At 40.6% G+C, this 20,522-nt stretch overlaps 1 protein-coding gene across 1 annotated transcript in view; it reads left to right on the top strand.

The window, feature by feature from the left end:
- The window catches only part of sptbn4b (spectrin, beta, non-erythrocytic 4b), a 114,030-nt gene that overhangs the window by 75,695 nt on the left and 17,813 nt on the right, over positions 1–20,522 (top strand). The window contains exons 26-33 of the mRNA XM_080888944.1: positions 12,341–12,604; positions 16,883–17,107; positions 17,330–17,419; positions 17,648–17,926; positions 18,163–18,293; positions 18,865–19,069; positions 19,298–19,543; positions 19,809–19,943. Coding sequence (XP_080745070.1) covers positions 12,341–12,604; positions 16,883–17,107; positions 17,330–17,419; positions 17,648–17,926; positions 18,163–18,293; positions 18,865–19,069; positions 19,298–19,543; positions 19,809–19,943 — 1,575 coding nt within the window. The remainder of the gene's footprint in view (positions 1–12,340; positions 12,605–16,882; positions 17,108–17,329; positions 17,420–17,647; positions 17,927–18,162; positions 18,294–18,864; positions 19,070–19,297; positions 19,544–19,808; positions 19,944–20,522) is intronic.

Here is a 20,522-nt window from a genome sequence, read left to right as displayed (position 1 = left end):
TATGGTTTTGTTGAGCTACTAGTGCAGGTTTCTTCTTTCCGACTGCAAATAAAACCTGCGACTTTCTATTTACAGGGTCAGAATTGATGTAACTGCCATCTGCGCGCTTTAAGACGATGTACTGTTTGTAAAGAGCTGCCGAGTCATTCTGTAATGTCTGTGATGTAGCTTCACTGTGATGGATCCAAAACAGAGGCTGCTCGCTGTTAGTGGAGATTTGGTTCAGTTGCAGCAGATTGTGCTTATCAGTGTGTGCGTGAGCGTGTGGGGGGGGGATGTGTGAATGCACAGTCAAAATACCCTCTTAACCCACCCAGTTGCTCGCCCAAAACCCACTGGGCTTTTGAATCCTGTCCTCGTCACTTATTATCCTTGACAGTTAATTGGCCTCATTAACTCGTTAAGAATGGCAATCTGAGCGTCTGCTGCTGGAACCAAGTTTCACACACTCTCTACGTTACATCACGGCTGACTGGAGCTGATTGGTTTGTGGTGAATGTACCAAGAGTACAATAGAAATTAAAAAATCACTAATCATCCACCATTGCAATAGATTGCAAATACCAGAAAACAAAGAAAAGTCAAATAGTAGCCTGTGTTATATCTCACCCGCAGTTCCGGCTTTGACAGCCTTTGAAGTAAGATCAAAATGTAAAAAAAAATACGTTAGACCGTGAAGCAAAACTCTCAAAAGTAAGAATCTCACTATGTCCTGGGTCGACACAGAAAGCACTGTTTTTATATGGTTGGAGAAATAACTAAGTGTGGTTTTAACTACACTTCAGACTTGCTCTGCAGCTGTAATATTGCATAACCTGAGCAATTTTAGTAACGTTTTTGCACTATATGCACACTGTACCCTGTTTTTCTCTTAGAGTGCATATTTTTATTCTCTTCTGTCATTTCATTTATATCTCTTTATTTCATTGTATAGAAAAGTTGCATATTGAATCTCATTCTTAACTGTACACTGATAAAGTTTTTTTTAAAACTGTGGAATAGATGACAGGACAAAATGTGCGCTGAAAATCTCAAAACTAATAACAACAGCAACAAAAAATTTGTACATAATTGCATATTTAATGAAAATTATGTGTGAGTTCTATGTGTATGTATGTGAATGTGCATTATGTGGATATTTAAGACATATAATTCAAACAATTACAACAATATAATAGGACCAATATCATCAGTAATTATAATACCACCACCACTAGTGCTGCTACTACTACTAGTAGTAGTGATAACAATAATAGTAATAATAATAAAGAAATTAATGACTCTATAAATATTAATAATGATAAATGGGGGAGGCGGGTTGCAGGTGGGATCTGGGAGAACTATGATCCAAAACTGGACCAAAGCTTCACAAGCACAGGGAGAATATGCAAACTCCACAGAGAAGGGCTCTACACAGTGATAACCACTGAGTCACTGTGATGCCGGTCATGATGCATCCACTGTTTGAAGCATAAAACAGAAATATCAGGAAAATCTATAATCTCCTGTTAAGTAAAACAGGGTTTGTTTTGTGTATTGTGCACTTCTCTCTATGAGTCAAGTTTAATTGTGGCTACAGGATTGAGAAACCACTTTCGATACGCTTGCATGCTTTTTTGGACTCGTGTTTTCTTCTGTGTTTTCACTGTCGTGTTGATGTTAGAAGTGGATAATGACATGCAGTGTATCGAAAGCTTAGACCAAACTGGTCTAAGCACTCAGAATGAGCACTAAAAGACTAAAAGAATACAATGAATAAGAACAGAAGGATGGAAATGTTGTCCATTATCCATTTATATTGTTTTGCCCTCTAGTTAAGGCGGGCTGAATCAGTTTCTTTGGGCTGGAGGCAGGTGGTTGACCCCTGTTCTGTGATTTGTGTTAGATTTCACTTCCTGTGTCTCATTTTCCCAATTAGTGTCAGCAGTCTTCTGACCTGTTTCCTCTCCCATCGTTACCTGGCTTGTGTATAGATATAGATTGACCTGTGTGATTCCTCCTGTTGGGTCTGTGTTTCCACATCCCCGCTAGTTTAGAAACTTATTCTCGTTAACGACAAAAACAAGACGAACATCTTTTACTTGCTAGCAAGGGAGGCACCAGCCGGTGTCTCAGGAAGCACTCTGAATCCTACCGCAAAATGACCCCGACGACGGCCTCCTCTTGCTTTTGGGGAAAACAGTTCACACAATACACACCACAGCAAAAGCACCTCCCTCTGTAAAACCCCCCAATGGTTCTAAGACAAGGCACTGTGTGTGTGTGTGTGTGTGTGTGTGTGTGTGTGTGTGTGTGTGTGTGTGTGTGTGTGTGTGTGTGTGTGTGTGTGTGTGTGTGTGTGTGTCTCACTGCATGACTTCCTGCTCACGAAAAGGATCATAAAAGTAGGAAGCAACATCACAAGAAACAGATCTTCTAGATAGAATGTATCTGCAATAAAACCTCCCCCAGCACAGAGTGGCTGGAGAGGTGGTCAGAGACAAAGGAATGTCTTGATCCTATAGATTGAACTCAGACCTTACAAATTTAAGAAACACAATGACAACATTCAACAATTAGACATAATACCTCCTTCCATGTTTCACTGGAGTTTCCTAGTTCTTGGATTGAATTCTCCCGCTCAGCTACCATTGGTGTTTTTGTATGTCTGGGAAGAGTTCAGCATTAAAGGTAAAAGTCCTTAATGTCCTGTATTTGGGTCCGAGTCTTGCCTGCGACACAGTTATATAACCCGGACAGTTATATCAAGAGGTTTTTAGGTTTGAACCTTCCTGTGCAAACTGTCCAAAGACATACTATGTTATGCTCCCCAGGATGTCCAGGGGGTGTGGGGAAGTAACGATAGCATGTTATTGATTAAAAATTGCCTGTTAGGTTTGAATGCTTGAAATGCATAGAATAAAACAATCTGTGTGGCTTCGGTGGCAATCGGTACAGCTTTATAAAAGTTTTATAAACAAATTACCAGCTGTGCAAAAAATACGACTTTGTCTGGCCATTGATGCACCTTTTTACTTTCCTTATAACTGTATGCGAGTGCAAACTGTATACTATATAGAGTTGCATACAGTATACAGTTTGCATTAAGCTCTGACCTGTGGTGCTGCAGTATATAAGAGAATGTGTGCGTGAATGAGGGAGTATGGGCAGGTTTGTGTGTGGGTAAGTGCAGCAAAACATCAATGAGGCCCTCGCACTCAGAGCAAGATGTTAAGCTAAGATGGAGATCTGACAGTATATATTTTTATTCCACCCAATCAATTCCAGTTATATTTAAATGCACCGTTCAGACAATGCTGCACCCATTAAAGCACGCAGAACTGAACTGAACACAGAGAATAATGCTGAGGAAGGTGCTAGACCTGAAAGATAGTATAAGATAGGTGTTTTCATATTATAGAGCCCAGCTGGATAGATGATGTTGACCCTACAATCACTATGTGGAGCTTCTTTTTATTTATTTCTGCAGGGAACCTGTTGTAGGTGTCTTTCTATGTGCTCATTACAGAGCTCCTAAGCCATAGGGTCTGTCTGTCTGCACTATCTGCACTGCAACCCTGATATTCCTAGCCTTCAAAGACAGCTCTGTGTCAACTAGCAGATGGTGTAAACCTAAATCAGCAAAACTGTCCAATTAAGTTTTCAAATATGAAATGTCTGAAAGCAGTAATGCATCAGAATTATTTACATTTTCTGATTAAAATCCTTCTATTGTGGCTCTGAATCTTTGTGTGCATGCCAAAGGTGTTTTCTTGAATGACTTACTCATACTTCATGTTTATACTATAAGCAATAAGTAACAAGAGACAGTCGTTATTCTGCTCTGCAGCCTCTGCAGCAGCACATAAACCTGTTCTCTGTGGTTGGAGCAGCCCTCCAGCTCACATCACATCTCTAAAGCAGAATAAGGGCTCCTGTCAGCTGCTGTAGACCTCCATGGTGGAGCTGGAGTCCACCCGACCACAAGAAAAAAGACCTTGTGGAGAGGTAGCTGAATGACTTCCAAGACCTCCAAAACAGCAGACAGGAAGGATTGAAGCTAGCTAATTTTTAATTGAGAACAAACATAGCAAACAGAGTCCTGCATGCTGTGTAACTGAAATGGGAAAAAATGCATTTATTTTTAATGTTTCTGTGTTAGACTTTCATCAGGCAAAACGGTTTGAAACAGCGTCCTACTAATTCCTCTCGTCTCCTGTTTATGAAGTGGATGTTTGCAAAGATAAACCTAAAATGCTAACTAGCAAAATACAGGATGTAAGAAACACAGGTAGCTAACCCAAGTTAAGTCTGAGTAAAGTCTTATTAGGTTCATACAATTTAAGTGCCTGCCCAGTCCTGGAGCACTTTTGGCTTTCTAATGCTCTCGAGCCAAAAGGGCACTCAGCAGATGGATGAAGTCCTTCTTTTCCTGCAGTCAAAGTGACGCTTTTACAGCAGCACAGAGGAACAAATGGGGGCATTTTTAAGGTAGATGGAAGAACAGCCGTCCTCTTTCTCTGTATTTGTGCATTTTCTGGATGGTATGTGGACATTTGTGCATGTGTGAGTGAGTGCATGTAGTACCCCACAGCAGGCTGCCTTTATCATCAGCTTTTCTTATGAGCAACAGCATGAGTAGTGGAATCATGTGTTGATATGAATAAATGAGTCTGCAATTACAGTTTGGAGGAAAATATACCCTCTGCATAGTGTGCAACCCTACAGAAACCCTGCGACGGTCACGCAGGTCTCCATTTAAGTGCAAGGTGTCAAAAAATCACATGACCAGTGCCTCAGTTTCATATTATATATACCAGCCATCACATTCTTTCCATCACCCCAGGTCGCTGCCATTGGATATTTCTTTTGAAGAAGTAATGTTGATTTGTAGTTGTATCTCCTTGAAGACTGTGGACACGTAGCAAATATTATAAATATGTTTTCAGTCTTTAGACTTCATTGGACCCTGTGTTTGGTTTCTTACCTTATGTCAGAGTTGACCAAGAGTTGACATTAAAACTTCAACCTGGATTGAAGTAAGCAGTTCCATTTGGCTGGACGAGCAGATTTTTTTTACATGTAAATATTGACACGGTAGCTTCAGTGGCCTGAGCGTGACAGACCCACTGACCAACAGAGCGGCAGAGGGGAGGCTCGGGAGCAGATGTCTGCTGTGAAGCGCACACCAGACAGCAGAATGAGGATGATCTGTTGCTGTTAGCATCAGTGCTCCATCAGACTCTCCCTGTCTGTCCTGCACGACTGTACTTCCTGTTTTTCTTCACTTTACATATTCTCTCACATCCTTCTGGGTCTTAGTATTTAAATAATCTTTAATCACATCAACATGGTGCTTTTCATCATCAGTACTTTAACCTCCTAAGACCCGAACTCTTTCATGGCATTTTGATAAATGTAAAAACAAAGAATTATGTGATTTTTTTTTATTTTTTTATTTTTTTATTTTTTAACCTGATTTTTGTTTCTGAGAAAAATGAGATCCACATATGAGAACATTTCAATACAATAGTGACAGTATAATGTCCTTGTAAGTGGACATCAGGCCCCTGTAGAGCAGAATTTAGTATTTTGGTCTAGACAGCCCAAAATGTGATGTCCACATGTGGACATCCAGGTCCTAGGAGGTTAAAAAAGAGATCTAAAGCAATATTTTTCCTTTTTAAAGTGACTTGTAGTTTGAAATAGAGATGGCACGATACCACTTTTTTATGACCGACACCGATATCATAAATTTGAAATCGGCCAATACTGATATGAATTCAAACTGTTTTTTTAACATCTTGCTGCATTTTGTATAAGTTCAAACTCAAGTTAAAAACAAAACAAAACACTAAAGCTATTCTGTTATACCTGTATGCAAAAAATACACTGCACCCAAAATATTTCATAGTTCAGCAACACTGATCAATCTAATAAACTTAAGCCTACTCCATCCTCCCTATTCTGGTATTTTAAAGAGTAAGCAACCTAACTAATAGGCTTCTAAAACTCCCAGCAAAAAAATAGGGAACCACCCCCCACCCTCCACCTCATGATGCTTAATCGACGTAATCAACTTTAATTTGATGCAGTGTGAAAAAAAAATGCACAGAAATCAATTATTTTTCAAGAATAATTAAATAGATTCAACATCTTTCTTCAACAGAATTGCAGACTGCACAGATGGTACCTTCCCAAAGGAAAAAGTACTATAGCTTACTAGGTTATATTAGACTTAACAATTACTATATACAGTAATGGACTTCTATATATTTTACATCAGATTAAAACTTTGGGTGTCAGATAATTATTCATTAAAAGCTCGACATTTTAAATGAGAATAAGAAAGAAAAGTATGTCTTTGTGCCCCCTTTTCCCTGTTCATGCCCTATCGGCCCCCCTGGCTAAACTTTGCTAGATCCGCCCCTGCACAGTTACCAGCGTCAGCTACGTAGAAAAAGATCCTGGAGTAGAAAGTAATATTAAATAAATTCTAACAACAGCTTATCAAGCTTAAACGTGCTGCTGTTGTTCAGCCGCTGGTTTCCTCTTTCTGGCGCAAAGTGAGCAATAAACAAACAAGAGAGACGGACTCGCGACAGAAAAGCCGATCAGCTGATCATTAATCAGTTTCATGATTGAAGTAGCAGCGGGAGAGGGAGGGGGAGAGAAGAGGTAGTCGCTCCATATTTCGGTTGTTAAGCTTAAAGCTGGAATGCTTTACAAACATTCAGAGATGAACTTACACACTTGCTTCACTTCTCTCTGGGATCATTTTCTCGGAGATGAAATGCCGGATTGGTAGCGAGGCTCAAAATGCTGAACCAGACCACCGACAGGTCTCGCACGCCACAGCCGCTCTATCACCTGATGCACACTGCTCCAACGTGCTACGGTTATGAGCCGAGTTATGCCATGTCGCAAGTTTTGTGAGGTGCTTTTTTGATATTTAATGGATCGGATTACATTTTTTATTTCTCTCCGATATCCGATCCAGTAATTTAGGTCAGTATCGGACCGATACCGATACGTAATATCGGATCGGTCCATCTCTAGTTTGAAATAATTATTTTTACCATATACGTGGATCTCATGGAGCCCCTGTCTTTTTAAAAGCAGTAAACAATTCTTTAGAGCAGTCTGAAGAGTGAGCTTTTGGCTTTGACTGGATTACTTGTATATACACTACCCTCATTATCTGAAACGTATGTATAATAATAGTATCAACATTTGTAATGCTATATACTATATATGATGTAAGCTGGGTTGGTCTCCAGCTGCCCTGCAACCCTAAGCTTTGAAAGCAGTTAAGATTATGGATGAGTAGACATGAAAGAGAAGTGAAATATGTCCATTTAAACACCTTTTTCAGCCTTTTTGTAACAGAGCAGAGGTGGGTGGTGACCTGAAAGAACTGAACAGTACAGGAGGAAAACCAACCGATAGTGTCATTGTATTTTATATTAGTGCCTAATTATCTCCACTTTTTGTTTTCAGTGTGAAAAAGACACACTGTGGGCTGTGGAGGGGAGTTACTTATGAACATTGTGTGGCAGCTTCCAGCACATGGGCAGCTTTGGTCACTGGTGAACTGGCCCTCCCACATGGAGCAGTACCACTGTGTATTTGAGTCTGAAGCCCCACGGCACAATAATAATGTTCCACGTTAAATAATTCATTGTCACGCTCCCTGCTGGCATGTTATATTTGTTAATAATGTTTATGGAGATTGCACTCTCTATGCTAAACATTGACACACCATAATCACTACTGCAAATACTGAAGAAGAGGAAAACGATAAGCAACATATTTCTGACTTTAGTCCTTTCAGAATAAAAATATCCTGACAGTTCTGACTCAGACTGAAGGCAGCTGCTGCGTAACAGATGATTTAACTCTAACTGTGACTGAGGGGTTTTAATCGGCCTTCAGTAATGGAATATTTCCTCAAAAACAACTATTTTATAATTTTATTTACTGAAATAAATTATTATTTTTGATAGCAAGGATGTTCACTTAAAGGGAGAAGTAATAGTTAGCATCAGTGCAACAGTATCCTAACGTGAAGTCTCAATCTCCAAAAAAGGTTAATGCTTTATTTCCTGTTGGCATCTGTAATCTGATCTAATGACAAGACATTATTCAACTGATTTCACAGGCTGAGTATTTCTACAGTGAGTTGACCCATCTTGTAAAGGTACTCCAAGCTCAGTGTACGGGGTGGGACTCACACAGATTTCCCCGCTTGGCGTGGGATGTCTACAGATGCTGTCTGTATGCGCTGTGGAATACTGTGCTCCTCTCTGAACTGCAGACTCAGTTTACACAGTATGAGTAGTGTGGAGTAGCAGCTCTGAGCTAGTGGGTGAAGCTGCTCGAGCCCACACAAACCCTCCCACTCACCGCAGAGGATGGCACGCACCAGCAGCCGGAGGGACACCACACAAGAATGAACGCTGACGTAACGCACTAGCAGTGGAAAGGATCGGAAAGTGGTCTGTCTGCTTACAATTCCACTTCTCCTTCTTTGTGTTTGTGTGTGTTGATGTAAAAACAGTGCAGGATTGTGTGAAGATATTTGCTTCTTTTTCTTCTCACCTCTCCATTTGTACCCAGATAGTGGCAATTAAGTTAGCAGCTGCAGATATGGTGTGTATACGGCAGATATAGAGTACCATATGCACTACAGTATACTGTCTTCCATCCTCCTTAGTTCTAGAAGGAAGTCTGGCCACTCAGCAACCATCGGGAAACGCCGGGCACTTCTTTGGGCAGTTATTGCTAAGCATGATCTAAAATATACTTTTATATTTTAATGGACAGCTGCACAAACAACCAGTAAATAGTAGAGCATTGAGATAAATCTGATTATTGTTTCATAAATCCAGGCTCATCAATACATTTTACTTTCAAATATCAAACCTAGCTTTGTACTGTTACCTCATCAAAATGTATTTTTCGGTAGATTGTTGGTTTGGGCTGACCTTCAGTGAGTGATGTTTTTATGACCTACTCTCACTCACATTTACACCTCGGTGTTGCCTAGAGGTTCCCGTAACTGCCCTGCTTATCTCGGTGTCTGGACCGGAAGCTGTCTTATCTCATCACTGGGCTCCAGTTTCCAGTCATGATGCAGCTCTGTATGTCTGCAGATTTTATGATAACTCGAGTGAGTGAGACAGGATGTTGTCCTCTGTGGATGATGAGTCACTGCTCAAGGATACTTTAGCATCCTGGTGAAAATTCGAGGCAGTCTGAAAAGTACCACCCACCAAGAACCAAATGGTGGAAAATTGAACCTTTTCTTCAGAAAAATAGGTCAGACAACTCAAAAAAATATTTTTAAAAAATGTCCGTCCTTTCAGTTTCTGTTGCACAGTAAAATCAAATCTAAAATAAAGTTTTGCACATTTTCACATCTTTACGATTAACCCTTTTTACTTATTCTTTAAATTCAAACTGGACATGAACCTTACAGGCTATGGTTGTCTCATATTTTGCCCTCCAACAGGTGCGGTTTTCACCCATGTTTGTGGTCCTCGGAGGAACCTGAAAGGACTTTAGATATAATCTGAGAATAGACGCATTTTGATGTCAACTTTTGGTTTTGGACTGTGCATTTCGAAGCTTCAACATTAGCAATTTAGCCACTGCATGTTAATTTTTTATGCAGGATTTACCATATATTGTTCATCAAAGTTATCTGCTAATGTTAGCAAGCTGCATCCAACACACATATGCACATATCAGCTAATTCGTGACCAGTGTTGGTCAAGTTACTTGAAAAAAGTAATCAGTAACTAATTACTGATTACTTTCCCAAAAAAGTAATCCCGTTACTTTACTGATTACTTATTTTCAAAAGTAATTAATTACTTAGTTACTTAGTTACTTTTTAAAAACACGATTTACAACCTGAAGAGGTGATAAAGCGATAGATCTTTCAGCCCAATTCTACTTTTTCTACATAATCCATCATACAAAATGTAATCAAATGGAAAAGTCTCTTTTTTTAAACTTGTTTTATTAGTTTTAATCTTTTAACTTTATGCATCAAGCAAAAATGTAATTATATGCAACATTCTCTGACTTGAATAAATTAGTTTAACATTTAAACCTATTTTCTACACATTCCAGCACATAAAATAAAATATTTTTTGTGTTTACACTCACTCTTTCAAATAGATGCAAGTAAAACGCAGCAGAAAATAAATAAAGTCAAAGACTAGCGGTCCTGTTGCTCTATTTTCACCTGTAAAGCAGGACTGTGGTAGGCGGAGGTTTACCCTGGTGCAGGTGTGCCGCGGTCAGTTGAAGAATCCGCGAGTTTCTCTGTGAGTTTCCCATTACGTCATAGCGCACTCGGTGCTTGCTTGGAAGTTTAGGGGTTTTTTTCGCTGTAAAAAGAAGTTTTCTTCCCACGCACGATGGACGCTGCCCATCTCTGTTCGTGACTAAAGCAAGAGCTTTGTGGATGGTCTGTGTCACACAGCAAGCCATAGTTTTAGTCAGATAAAGCGTAATCTTTAATGTAACTAAAAGGATACAAATGAATAAGTTATAAAAGTATTCACCCCCTGTATATTTGTTATTACGTTGTTATAAAGAGGGAGATTATCCATAGCGGTCAGAGGAGTTTTTGTAGCAGGCTTCAGTCCGTAACTTTTGACCAAGGAACTGAGATGCAAAGAAAAGCACAGTCATCCACAGTAATCCACACATTACCAAGTATTATTTATTTTATTTTTTTGATAAAGACAAGTTGGCAAGCTACGAGTGCCAGTTTGTTGTTTTTCAAAGTTAAGCTGGAATTTTAATTCCAGTGTATATCAAATAATTTAAAGTCCGTGTTCCTAAAATGGACTTTGGAAGTTTGGCCCACAGTTAATTCCTTAGATTTTTAATGCTTTTCTATGTTTGTTTATAGGAAATCCTTTGTTCTTTGTTCATATTGGGGGATGTTTTTAGGTCCCTTTCTTTCTAATAAACACACAAACCAGCACCTCATGTTCACCTGCTCCCAGACTTTTTTCATTTCGCCTCCTCAGTGAAATCCCTCCCCCATCTAATTGATATTCATACAGTGTGTGTGTGTGTGTGTGTGTGTGTGTGTGTGTGTGTGTGTGTGTGTGTGTGTGTAATGGTTCTGAATGGGATGAGGTACAAAAGGGGCAGAAATATGAAAAGGCGAGAGAGATGGGGGAAGGGACGTGTGGGGTAATTTATGAGGTATTTTAGTAGGAGGAGGTTTTACACACACACACACACACACACACACACACACACACACACACACACACACACACACACACACACACACACACACACACACACACAACATTTCCACAGAATCAATATTCAAACACAGGAAGACTTGTAAATGCGATGAAGCACATTTATAAATTTATACCTGCTTCATTTTTTATATGTTTTGTATTTTATATATTATTTTTTACACGTTATTACGTCACATCTCCATGTAATGATTATGATTATTATTTTTTCTTGTTTACTAGTATTTTCTCAATTTATTGTGCAGTCTCTAAATGTCTGTCCAAAGCTTCCAAAAATGACTTATAAAACCCAGAAACAGCTAGAAATGTATGAAATTAAGAGTTAAGACGCTAAAGAGTGTGATATTTCTATTAAAAATATTTAAAATTGTTACTATTTAATTTTCTGGTGGTTGAATACTAAATTGGTATACTAATGACTTTTTCATTTTCAATGCTTTAGGTTCATAGTTTCGTTTATTTATGTACAACGTCATTGATATCCTACACTGCACAGATTTTCAACCACGCTTTTATTGTGAAAAGTGGATTAGAGATCAATAATTATTTTTATTACAAATAGAGAAATCGACCCCACTTTCATAAAGCTATTTTAATGTCCGCTTGACATAAACTTTTAGATTTATATTTATGAGTGCAATCTCCATAAACATTTTAGATTTTTGCTTAAATAAAATTTGCATAGCGGTGCAGACCAAGTGATCTGCATGAAAACGATATATTCTCAGAGATTTTACGTTTATGTTGGTACTCCCCAGGTGCTAATTAGAGATGTCGATTCACTGATTGATGTGTTAATTAAACTACATAATGGCCTTATTATCATAATAGGTTGTGTGTTTTTAATGCCTTTGTGATTATGAAGTGTCATTTTGTAGCTTAATTGCCTTTTGTTTTCAGTAGTAAATGTTCTATTTGCACATTTGCCTCTGATCTACGTGTACTCTGGGCTAATTATACATTTTCGGTATGTTAATGAATAATCCTTTCGCATTAAGACATAAAAGGTCTTAATTTTCTCCCCCGTCTCCCTCTGTGTTCCCCCTCATTTCCTGTCCATCCAGGAGGGCCAGCAACTGATCCAGGAGAAGCCGGAGCTCAGCCCGGTGGTGCGGAAGAAGCTGGAGGAGATCAGGGAGTGCTGGCAGGATCTGGAGAGCACCACTCAGGCAAAAGCCCGCCAGCTTTTTGAAGCCAACAAGGCCGACCTGCTGGTGCAGAGTTACGAAAGCCTCGACCAGAGACTGGGCCAGCTCGAGGGTCAACTGGCCTACGTCGACCAGGGACAGGACCTCACCACCGTCAACAAGCAGCTCAAAAAACTGCATGTACGTAACATTCAAGTGGTTTTTGGCACATTGCTGCAGCCATTTCACCCACAGATGCGTTCCTCTAACCTCTGAAGTGGCTTAAGTTATGATTTCTTTGTACAAAGATGCTTTTTCTGTTTCATCTGTCAGGTAGTGAGTTCTTGGTTTCCAGAGTTTAGACTTTTATTGAATTTTAACCTGATAATAATAAATATTTAACTGTAAATGAACTGAAAATCAAATTAACTGAGGTTTATCCTTATATAACTGTATTCTTGGGTGGATTTTTTGGGGAGTTTTGGGTTTTTTTCTTAGTTTTTCCGTAGTTTTAGCCCAGTTTTGCCCTAAACTGTTAACGTAATTCTGCATCTTTGCTTCCTTGCATGTTGAACCATCTCAGAGTGAATCACTGTTTACGTTATTGTCGCTACACAGAGATGGCCTCAGCTCATTAATATTCAAACAAAACCTCATGTTTGAAAATGACTAACAGCAACATTTCTCGCTGCGCCTGCACAGCTTTCTGTTTGCTTTCCATCTCATTTTAGCAAAGTCAGCTTCTCATAAGTTCGCGCCAGCATTAATCTTTAATTTGCGCTGATGGTTTTTGGACACAACGTAAGCCGTCAGTGTTCGTGCAAACCAGGTGAGCTTTAACACAAGTCTCATCCCAAGATCATTTTACAAATACAGACGGTGACAAGTTTTTAATATTTTCACATATAGTTGCCAGTATCATGCTGATTGTTCTGCCTGGTTAAAGGCTGATTGTTTGTGACTTATTGGACTCAATCTGTGTTTGTCGCGTATTTGGTTATTTTGTTATAATTTATTTATGGCACACACTAGCATTAAGGTCATAATTAATCTTCATTTATCTTAATTTTAAACACTAGACATCTGGTTCATGTATAATTCTATCAGAGTGAGAGATAAGCCCTCTGTAGTGGGAAAACTGATGTTTTATTGAGTAAAAATAGTAATCTGTGCTTATTCATAAACATGGCATCTGTGAGTGGATGCAGCTAGTGCTTATTTATTTGTAAGCACAATATACTCTAACTTTAGTAAGTTTCAATGTTCAGTTGACCCCTGTTACGTTTATTAGTACTAGTATCACTGTAGCTGTTTACTCCAGGTATTTTTAAATATTTGAAGAACGGTGTAGCACATCTTTTTCATAAGGCAAGTCAGAAAGGCAAACAGATCCAGTGTTGCAGCAGACGTCCACACACGGTTTACCATGAAGAAAGTGAAATTACTCTGGTCATGTGTTGCTGTGTGAGAAGTGAGTTGCAGGACAGAGAAACTAGCCTCAAAGCATCAGCTTTTAATGCTGTTGATGCAAAAGCTAAAGTCCAGAAGAATCCAAAATAAAGAGCAGGCTTTAAATGTCCAGAAAACATTAGAATTTCAGGAATATTAGAAGTTCAGGAACATGGAACAAGGGTACAGATCTCTTAATCGGAGCTGACTCTGGTCTTCTCACCATTCTCGTCCTTTTAGATCTGAGCTCAGCCTTTGACACCATTTCTCACTCTGTCCTTCTAAGCAGACTTTCCTCTCTCAGCATCTCTGACACACCCCTCGCCTGGTTTCAATCATATCTCCTCGACCGTTCCCAGTTTATTCAACTAAGATCATTCCGCTCTCGTCTATTCCCCGTCACCTCTGGTGTACCCCAAGGCTCAGTTTTAGGCCCTCTTCTCTTTATAATATACATCCTCCCTCTAGGTACCATCTTCCGCAAATTTGATCTTCAGTTTCACTGTTTTGCTGATGACACCCAGTTATATCTCTCTTGCAAACCTGATTCCTCCCTCCCACCTTCTTCCCTTACAGAATGTCTATCCGAGTTAAAATCCTGGTTTACCTCTAATTTTCTAAAGCTCAATGAGGATAAAACTGAGATCCTCCTTATTGGCACCAAATCCAACCTTTTGAAGGCAAACCATTTCTCACTCACCATCGATAACTCCACAGTTCTCCCTTCTCCTCAGGTTAAGAGCCTTGGTGTCATCCTAGACAGTTCACTTTCTTATAAATCACACATCAATAATCTCACCCGTTCTGCCTACTTCCATCTACGTAACATTAACAGATTGCTTCCTTCTCTTTCCACCCAGTCTACGTCCATTCTTGTCCATAGTCTTGTTACCTCCCGTATTGACTACTGCAATTCTCTTCTGCATGGTCTCCCCCAAAAATCCCTCCATAAGCTTCAACTGGTTCAGAACTCTGCTGCTCGCATTATCACCAGAACCCCCTCCTACCAGCACATCACCCCTGTTCTTCAGGAACTTCACTGGCTCCCTGTGAAATTCCGGATAATTTTCAAACTTCTTCTGCTCACCTTCAAGGCCCTTCATAACCTCGCTCCTTCTTACCTTTCTGACCTGTTAACCACCACTTGTTCTGCCCGTTCACTTCGTTCTTCTTCTTCTGTCCAGCTTACTGTACCTTCCTTCCGCCTCACCACCATGGGAAGCAGAGCTTTCAGCTGCTCTGCTCCCAGGTTGTGGAATTCTCTGCCCCCTGAAATAAGAAATATTGGTTCTCTCCCCCAGTTTAAATCCCAACTCAAAACTCATCTGTTCAAATCTGCATATTCACTGTGAATCCACTGTTTGTTCATTTTATCTTGTGCTTTATTTTATTGTTCTTATTCTGCCATTGTTTTACTAAGTGTTTTATCCTATTGTAAAGTGTCCTTGGGTGACTTGAAAGGTGCTCATAAATAAAATTTATTATTATTATTATTATTATTACAGCAATGAGGGACCACTCGACAAAGCACAAGAGGAGACTCAAACAGTACACAGTACATAATACAATACATAGAATACAATACAATACACTGAAGGGCGATTTGGCCAGAGTGGAGACACCTGTGTGGAGTGGAGACACACCATCATAATCAGTATTTATTGGAGCTTAATACTGGGAACAAGAGACGTGAGACTACCAAAATAAAACAGGTTGAGCACAGGCATGACACAGGGCAAAGCTGTACGCAAAAAATAAACAACCTAAGCATCGCCACGAGGATCATTAATAATAAACAAAACCCAAGAAACCAAAACGCTTGGTCAATGAACCAGGACCCAGGTGATATTTGGAACATCGCAAATAAATAGATTTGTGCAAGTCAGACAGTTTACGGGTCTCTGTTACAGCACTGGACTCATTTTTATTCACATTTGTGGACTGGTCGATAGATCTAGTAAAAAAAAAATGCCTGTTGCATGCATGACAGTTTGCATAGAGAACAAATTGCTGAACGTTCATCAGATCAAGGTTAAAGCTTTGCATGTGTCCTCCTTTATCTTACACTGGGCCTGGGTGAAGCGCCTCTGTTCATCTAGTCACTGAAGAAAAACTGTTGTAGCTCCTTTCCCCTCCCTTTAGGATAGGAACTGCAAATGGGGTCAGCAACCTGTTAACCATATTAGAGATATTCCCTCATACAAAACCAAGAGTGAAAGAAAACTGAGTGTTTAGAAAAGTCTGGAGCCTGAGCTTCTTAAATAGCTGGGTTACTAGTTTGATGAATATGCATTTCTTTCTTTTTTTGGTCTGTCACCTCAATAAAAGAATCCAAATTTGGGCACACTTGCATTACATCTGCCAGTCAACGTGTGATCTTGGGATGTAACTCGCAATTTGCCCTCCAGCCGTGGTGGTTTGGGCAAGGCGGGAACTCGTTTATACAGCAGGTTCGACCCGGGCTGACGCACAGATTCATCCATTCATTGCTTCATCATTTCACCAGACATCTCTCGCTCTCCTCTCCCACAGCATGCCGCTTACAGCTTCCTTTAACAGGCCGCCATTAGCACTGCTTTACCACATCATCATAACTCCACTACCCAGCATCCATCCTGGCAAGGGGTACAGTAACCTTCACTACACTTCATGTCTGTTAACCACCTGTTCTTGTGCTGTTTTGGATTATCCTCAGTCTCATCTTATCCATCTGTTGCTTAATACATATAAATCTACTGAATTTATTACAGTTTTTAAAAAGATGTTTTATAAACTTTGACGTGGTAAGTTAAAAAGTTAAATAAAATCAGTATTACAGGGAATAAAACAACTACATTAAAGTGAAAAAAACTAAAATCATGTAAACTTTGTTTCCTGCCACACTCTTTTCATCTCACTCATGTCATTTTTATCTTCTCTCACATGATGACATGTTTCTTCCATCCAGTTTCTCTTGTCTCCTCTCTCCTGCCTCAGTTACATTCTTCTGCCCGGTAACTACACTCACCCTCTCCTCTTCCTCCTCCTCAGACCCTGGAGACCCAGATGGAGGAATGGTATAAGGAGGTAGGGCAGCTTCAGGTGCAGGCATCCTCCATCCCGCAGCAGACGCAGGTCAAGGAGACGGTTGCAGAGCGACAGGCCGCCGTGGAGGCCAGGATGGTGCGTTTGATCGAGCCGCTGAAGGAGAGGCGACGCATCCTGCTGGCGTCCAAGGAAGTTCATCAAGTTGGGCGAGACCTGGAGGATGAGATTGTGAGCTGACAACACAACCAGATTCACACTCACTACACAAAACACAGGAGTCGTGTTATTGCATGTTCTAATTTTGTTATTGTTACTTTTTTATCTATTTGTAATTGAGGTGAAATATACCAGGCTTCTCTTTAATCTGTACATGAGGTGTGGACATGCATGTTCACATATTCATACATGTACAAATATTCATTTCTTTTCGTCATACCATTGCGGTTGAAGTTGTGGGTCCAGGAACGCCTCCCGATGGCCATGTCTCAGGAGCACGGCTCTACTCTGCAGGCTGTGCAGCAGCTAATGAAGAAGAACCAGGTAAGAAAACCTGAATAGCTGCTAATTAAACTGCAGCCTTAGCCTGAAACCTTAACAGAGGTCCCGTTCCTCTTCACGATAGACCCCCTGCACCCTAAAGCTTTAAACGCAGAGCTCAAGTCACTAAATAACTGATGACTTGTGATAAAGATAATGTCCAGCCTCTGAGTTCTGATCCATCCGTTTACACTCTCAACATCTAAATAGCTCTTTCTGCCTGTGCTGTAGAATCTTCAGAGGGAGCTGCAGAGCCACAGGAGCAGAATTGATGATGTCCTGGAGAGGGCGGGGATCATTGGCTCCATACGCAGCCCTGAGGCAGACTGCATCAGGGCAGGTCACGACCAGCTGTCCCAGCTGTGGGCTCTGCTTTGGGCCGAGACTGAGAGGAGGCAGCTGGTCCTGGATGCCATGTACCAGGCCCAGCAGTACTACTTCGATACAGCCGAGGTCGAGGCCTGGCTGAGTGAGCAGGAGTTGCACATGATGAATGAGGAGAAGGGAAAGGTAAAATTATTTGTCTGAAATATTTATCATTGAAGTAAAAAAAAAAAACTCTTTAAAATCACAGGAGCCGTCTTACACACACAGTTCTCTGCAGAATATGCGATTGTCATCTGAATATGTGATACTGTGTTTGTTGGACTCTAATGTGAGCAGGATTTTTTACATGCAGTTTTATTCTGTGTGTGTATACTGAAATTAAAGTGTCATTTCTCGTGTGTTCTTCCTCCTCCTGCCAGGATGAGCAGAGCACGCTGCAGCTGCTGAAGAAGCATTTGGTCCTAGAACAGACCATCGAAGACTACGCTGAGACCATCGGCCTGCTTTCACAGCAGTGCCGGCAGCTGCTGGAGATGGGACATCCAGACTGGTGAGCAGTTAAACACATGCACAAAATCTGACAGAAATTTCTGTCACAACATCTTAAATACAGAAAAGCACCGAATCTCTGGATTATAAAAGGTTTTTCATCATTCACTTCAGTTGTATTTTTATAGCAGTATTTCACAACAAGAGCTTTGTGTTATGAGGTAAAGAAACCTGAGAAAGAAAACCAACTTTAAAACGATCGTCTCTGTTGAAGGGGAGAAAGATTTCTGTTATAACAGGAAGGAGGAGGCTCGGGGGCAGTCGTCTGCTGCCACCGTGTGGAGGTGTGAGAGGAAAGCAGAGAAAAGACAGACACAATCAGCAAAAAGTAGACGTTAATGACTTGCAGTAATGGAATAAAACCACGTGGGGAAAGAAAAAGGAGAGTGGGGAAGCACTAACTGATGGCGAGATCCTGATCCATAAATAATCCGAAAGGAAAGTTTAAATCCTAATCCTGAAAGTAGAAGCGATGTCTGTCTCTCGAGCTGGGGGAGCAGTTACTGCTACACTCCTCCTAGCTTTTTTTTTTTTTGTGCCTTACCTTACACTCTTCCTCCTCTCTTCCACAGCGAACAGATCAGCAAGCGTCAGTCACAGATAGACCGTCTGTACGTGTCTCTGAAGGACCTGGTGGAGGAGAGGAAGAGCCGTCTGGAGCAGCAGTACTGGCTGTACCAGCTCAACAGGGAGGTGGATGAGTTGGAGCAGTGGATCGCTCAGAGGGAGGTGGTCGCCAGCTCGCCTGAACTGGGTCAAGACTATGAGCATGTCACAGTAAGTGTGTCGACAGATGGCCTCTGCACATGAATAATAGATTCAGGTAACAGATTTTATTACCTGAAATTTAAATATTACAAGTAAAATCTCAAAAGGGGTTTCATTTGATTGTAATGTCTAATTATGTTCTTTATTTGACTTGAATGAATGAATGAATGAATGAATGAATACATTAAAATTAGCAGACCGATTTGCTGCAGTAAATAAAACATGCCACACTTCCAGGTCCTACAGGAGAAGTTTACAGAGTTTGCGTCAGAAACGGGCAGCGTGGGCCAGGAGCGAGTGACAGCCGTCAATCAGATGGTGGATGAGCTCATCGACTACGGCCACTCAGAAGCAGCCACCATCGCCGAATGGAAGGACGGAGTGAACGAAGCCTGGGCCGACCTGCTGGAGCTCATGGAGACCCGCGGTCAGATGCTCGCTGCTTCACACCAGCTGCACAAATTCTTCTTCGACTGCAGAGAGGTAAGAGGAGCAAAGCCAAGACGGGCCACAAATTAAACCAAAGGACACACACACACACATATAATGCCGGATATGATAAAGAGCAGATTCATTTAATTTAATTTCACACTTTTATCTTCTTTTATGTCGGGTCACCACAGTGTACATTGGCCTTCGTGATGAGAACAGCTTGAAAAAGAAAGAAAATAGGAAAAATGTAAATCAGGTGCCGATAGAGCATTTCTGCCCTACAAACAGGCAAAATTTCTCCACTGCCTTTTTTCAGGTTTTAGCCCAGATTGATGACAAACATCGAAGGTTGCCAGAGGTTCGGGCTCGGCAGGGCAGCACTTCCAACACCAGCACCCTGCAGAGACTCCTGCACACCTTCGAGCAGGACATTCAGCTGCTTGTCACACAGGTACAGCTGCACATCGATCAACAGACCCTCCTCTAATCTTCATTTAAGGAAAAATTAAAGGAGAATTAAAGGAAGAAGATTGATATTATCTATATTTGGTCTGCAGGAATCTTTATAGAAACTTATTTAGTGATTTTTTTTATTTGTAAATCCATAACAGATGCAATATGGCGAGTAGCTGTCAGGGGCTGGGTCTCTGAACCAGCGTTTTGTCTTATTTTTGTATTGTTTTCTTATGTTTACATTGTGCTCTGTTCATGAAATTCTGAAATTATATTAAGTGTTTGCTTTGTTATCGTCTTGAGTTGCAGTATAGTTTAGGTCCTTTTACGTCGCCTTAGTTATGAGTCTGTCCCAGTTTTCTGTGTCATGTATTTTCTGTCTGTGTGTTTTCATGTTGCTCATGTCATGTCCACGTTTCCTGTTTTATTTTGAAAGAGTTTTGTGTTCTTGGTTTTTTACGTTTAGTTTTACTCTCCCCTTTGTCATTATGTCTCATTCTAGTCAACTGTGTCCTCGTGTGTCTCCTCTTCCCCTCATCACCTCATGTGTGTATTAAAGTCCTCTGTCTCCCTTTGT

Source organism: Rhamphochromis sp. 'chilingali', assembly GCF_963969265.1.
Source record: "Rhamphochromis sp. 'chilingali' genome assembly, chromosome: 8".
NCBI classification, from domain to species: Eukaryota; Metazoa; Chordata; class Actinopteri; order Cichliformes; family Cichlidae; genus Rhamphochromis; species Rhamphochromis sp. 'chilingali'.
Note: the sequence above shows the minus strand (reverse complement) of the source record. Positions and strands in the feature narration are given on the sequence as shown.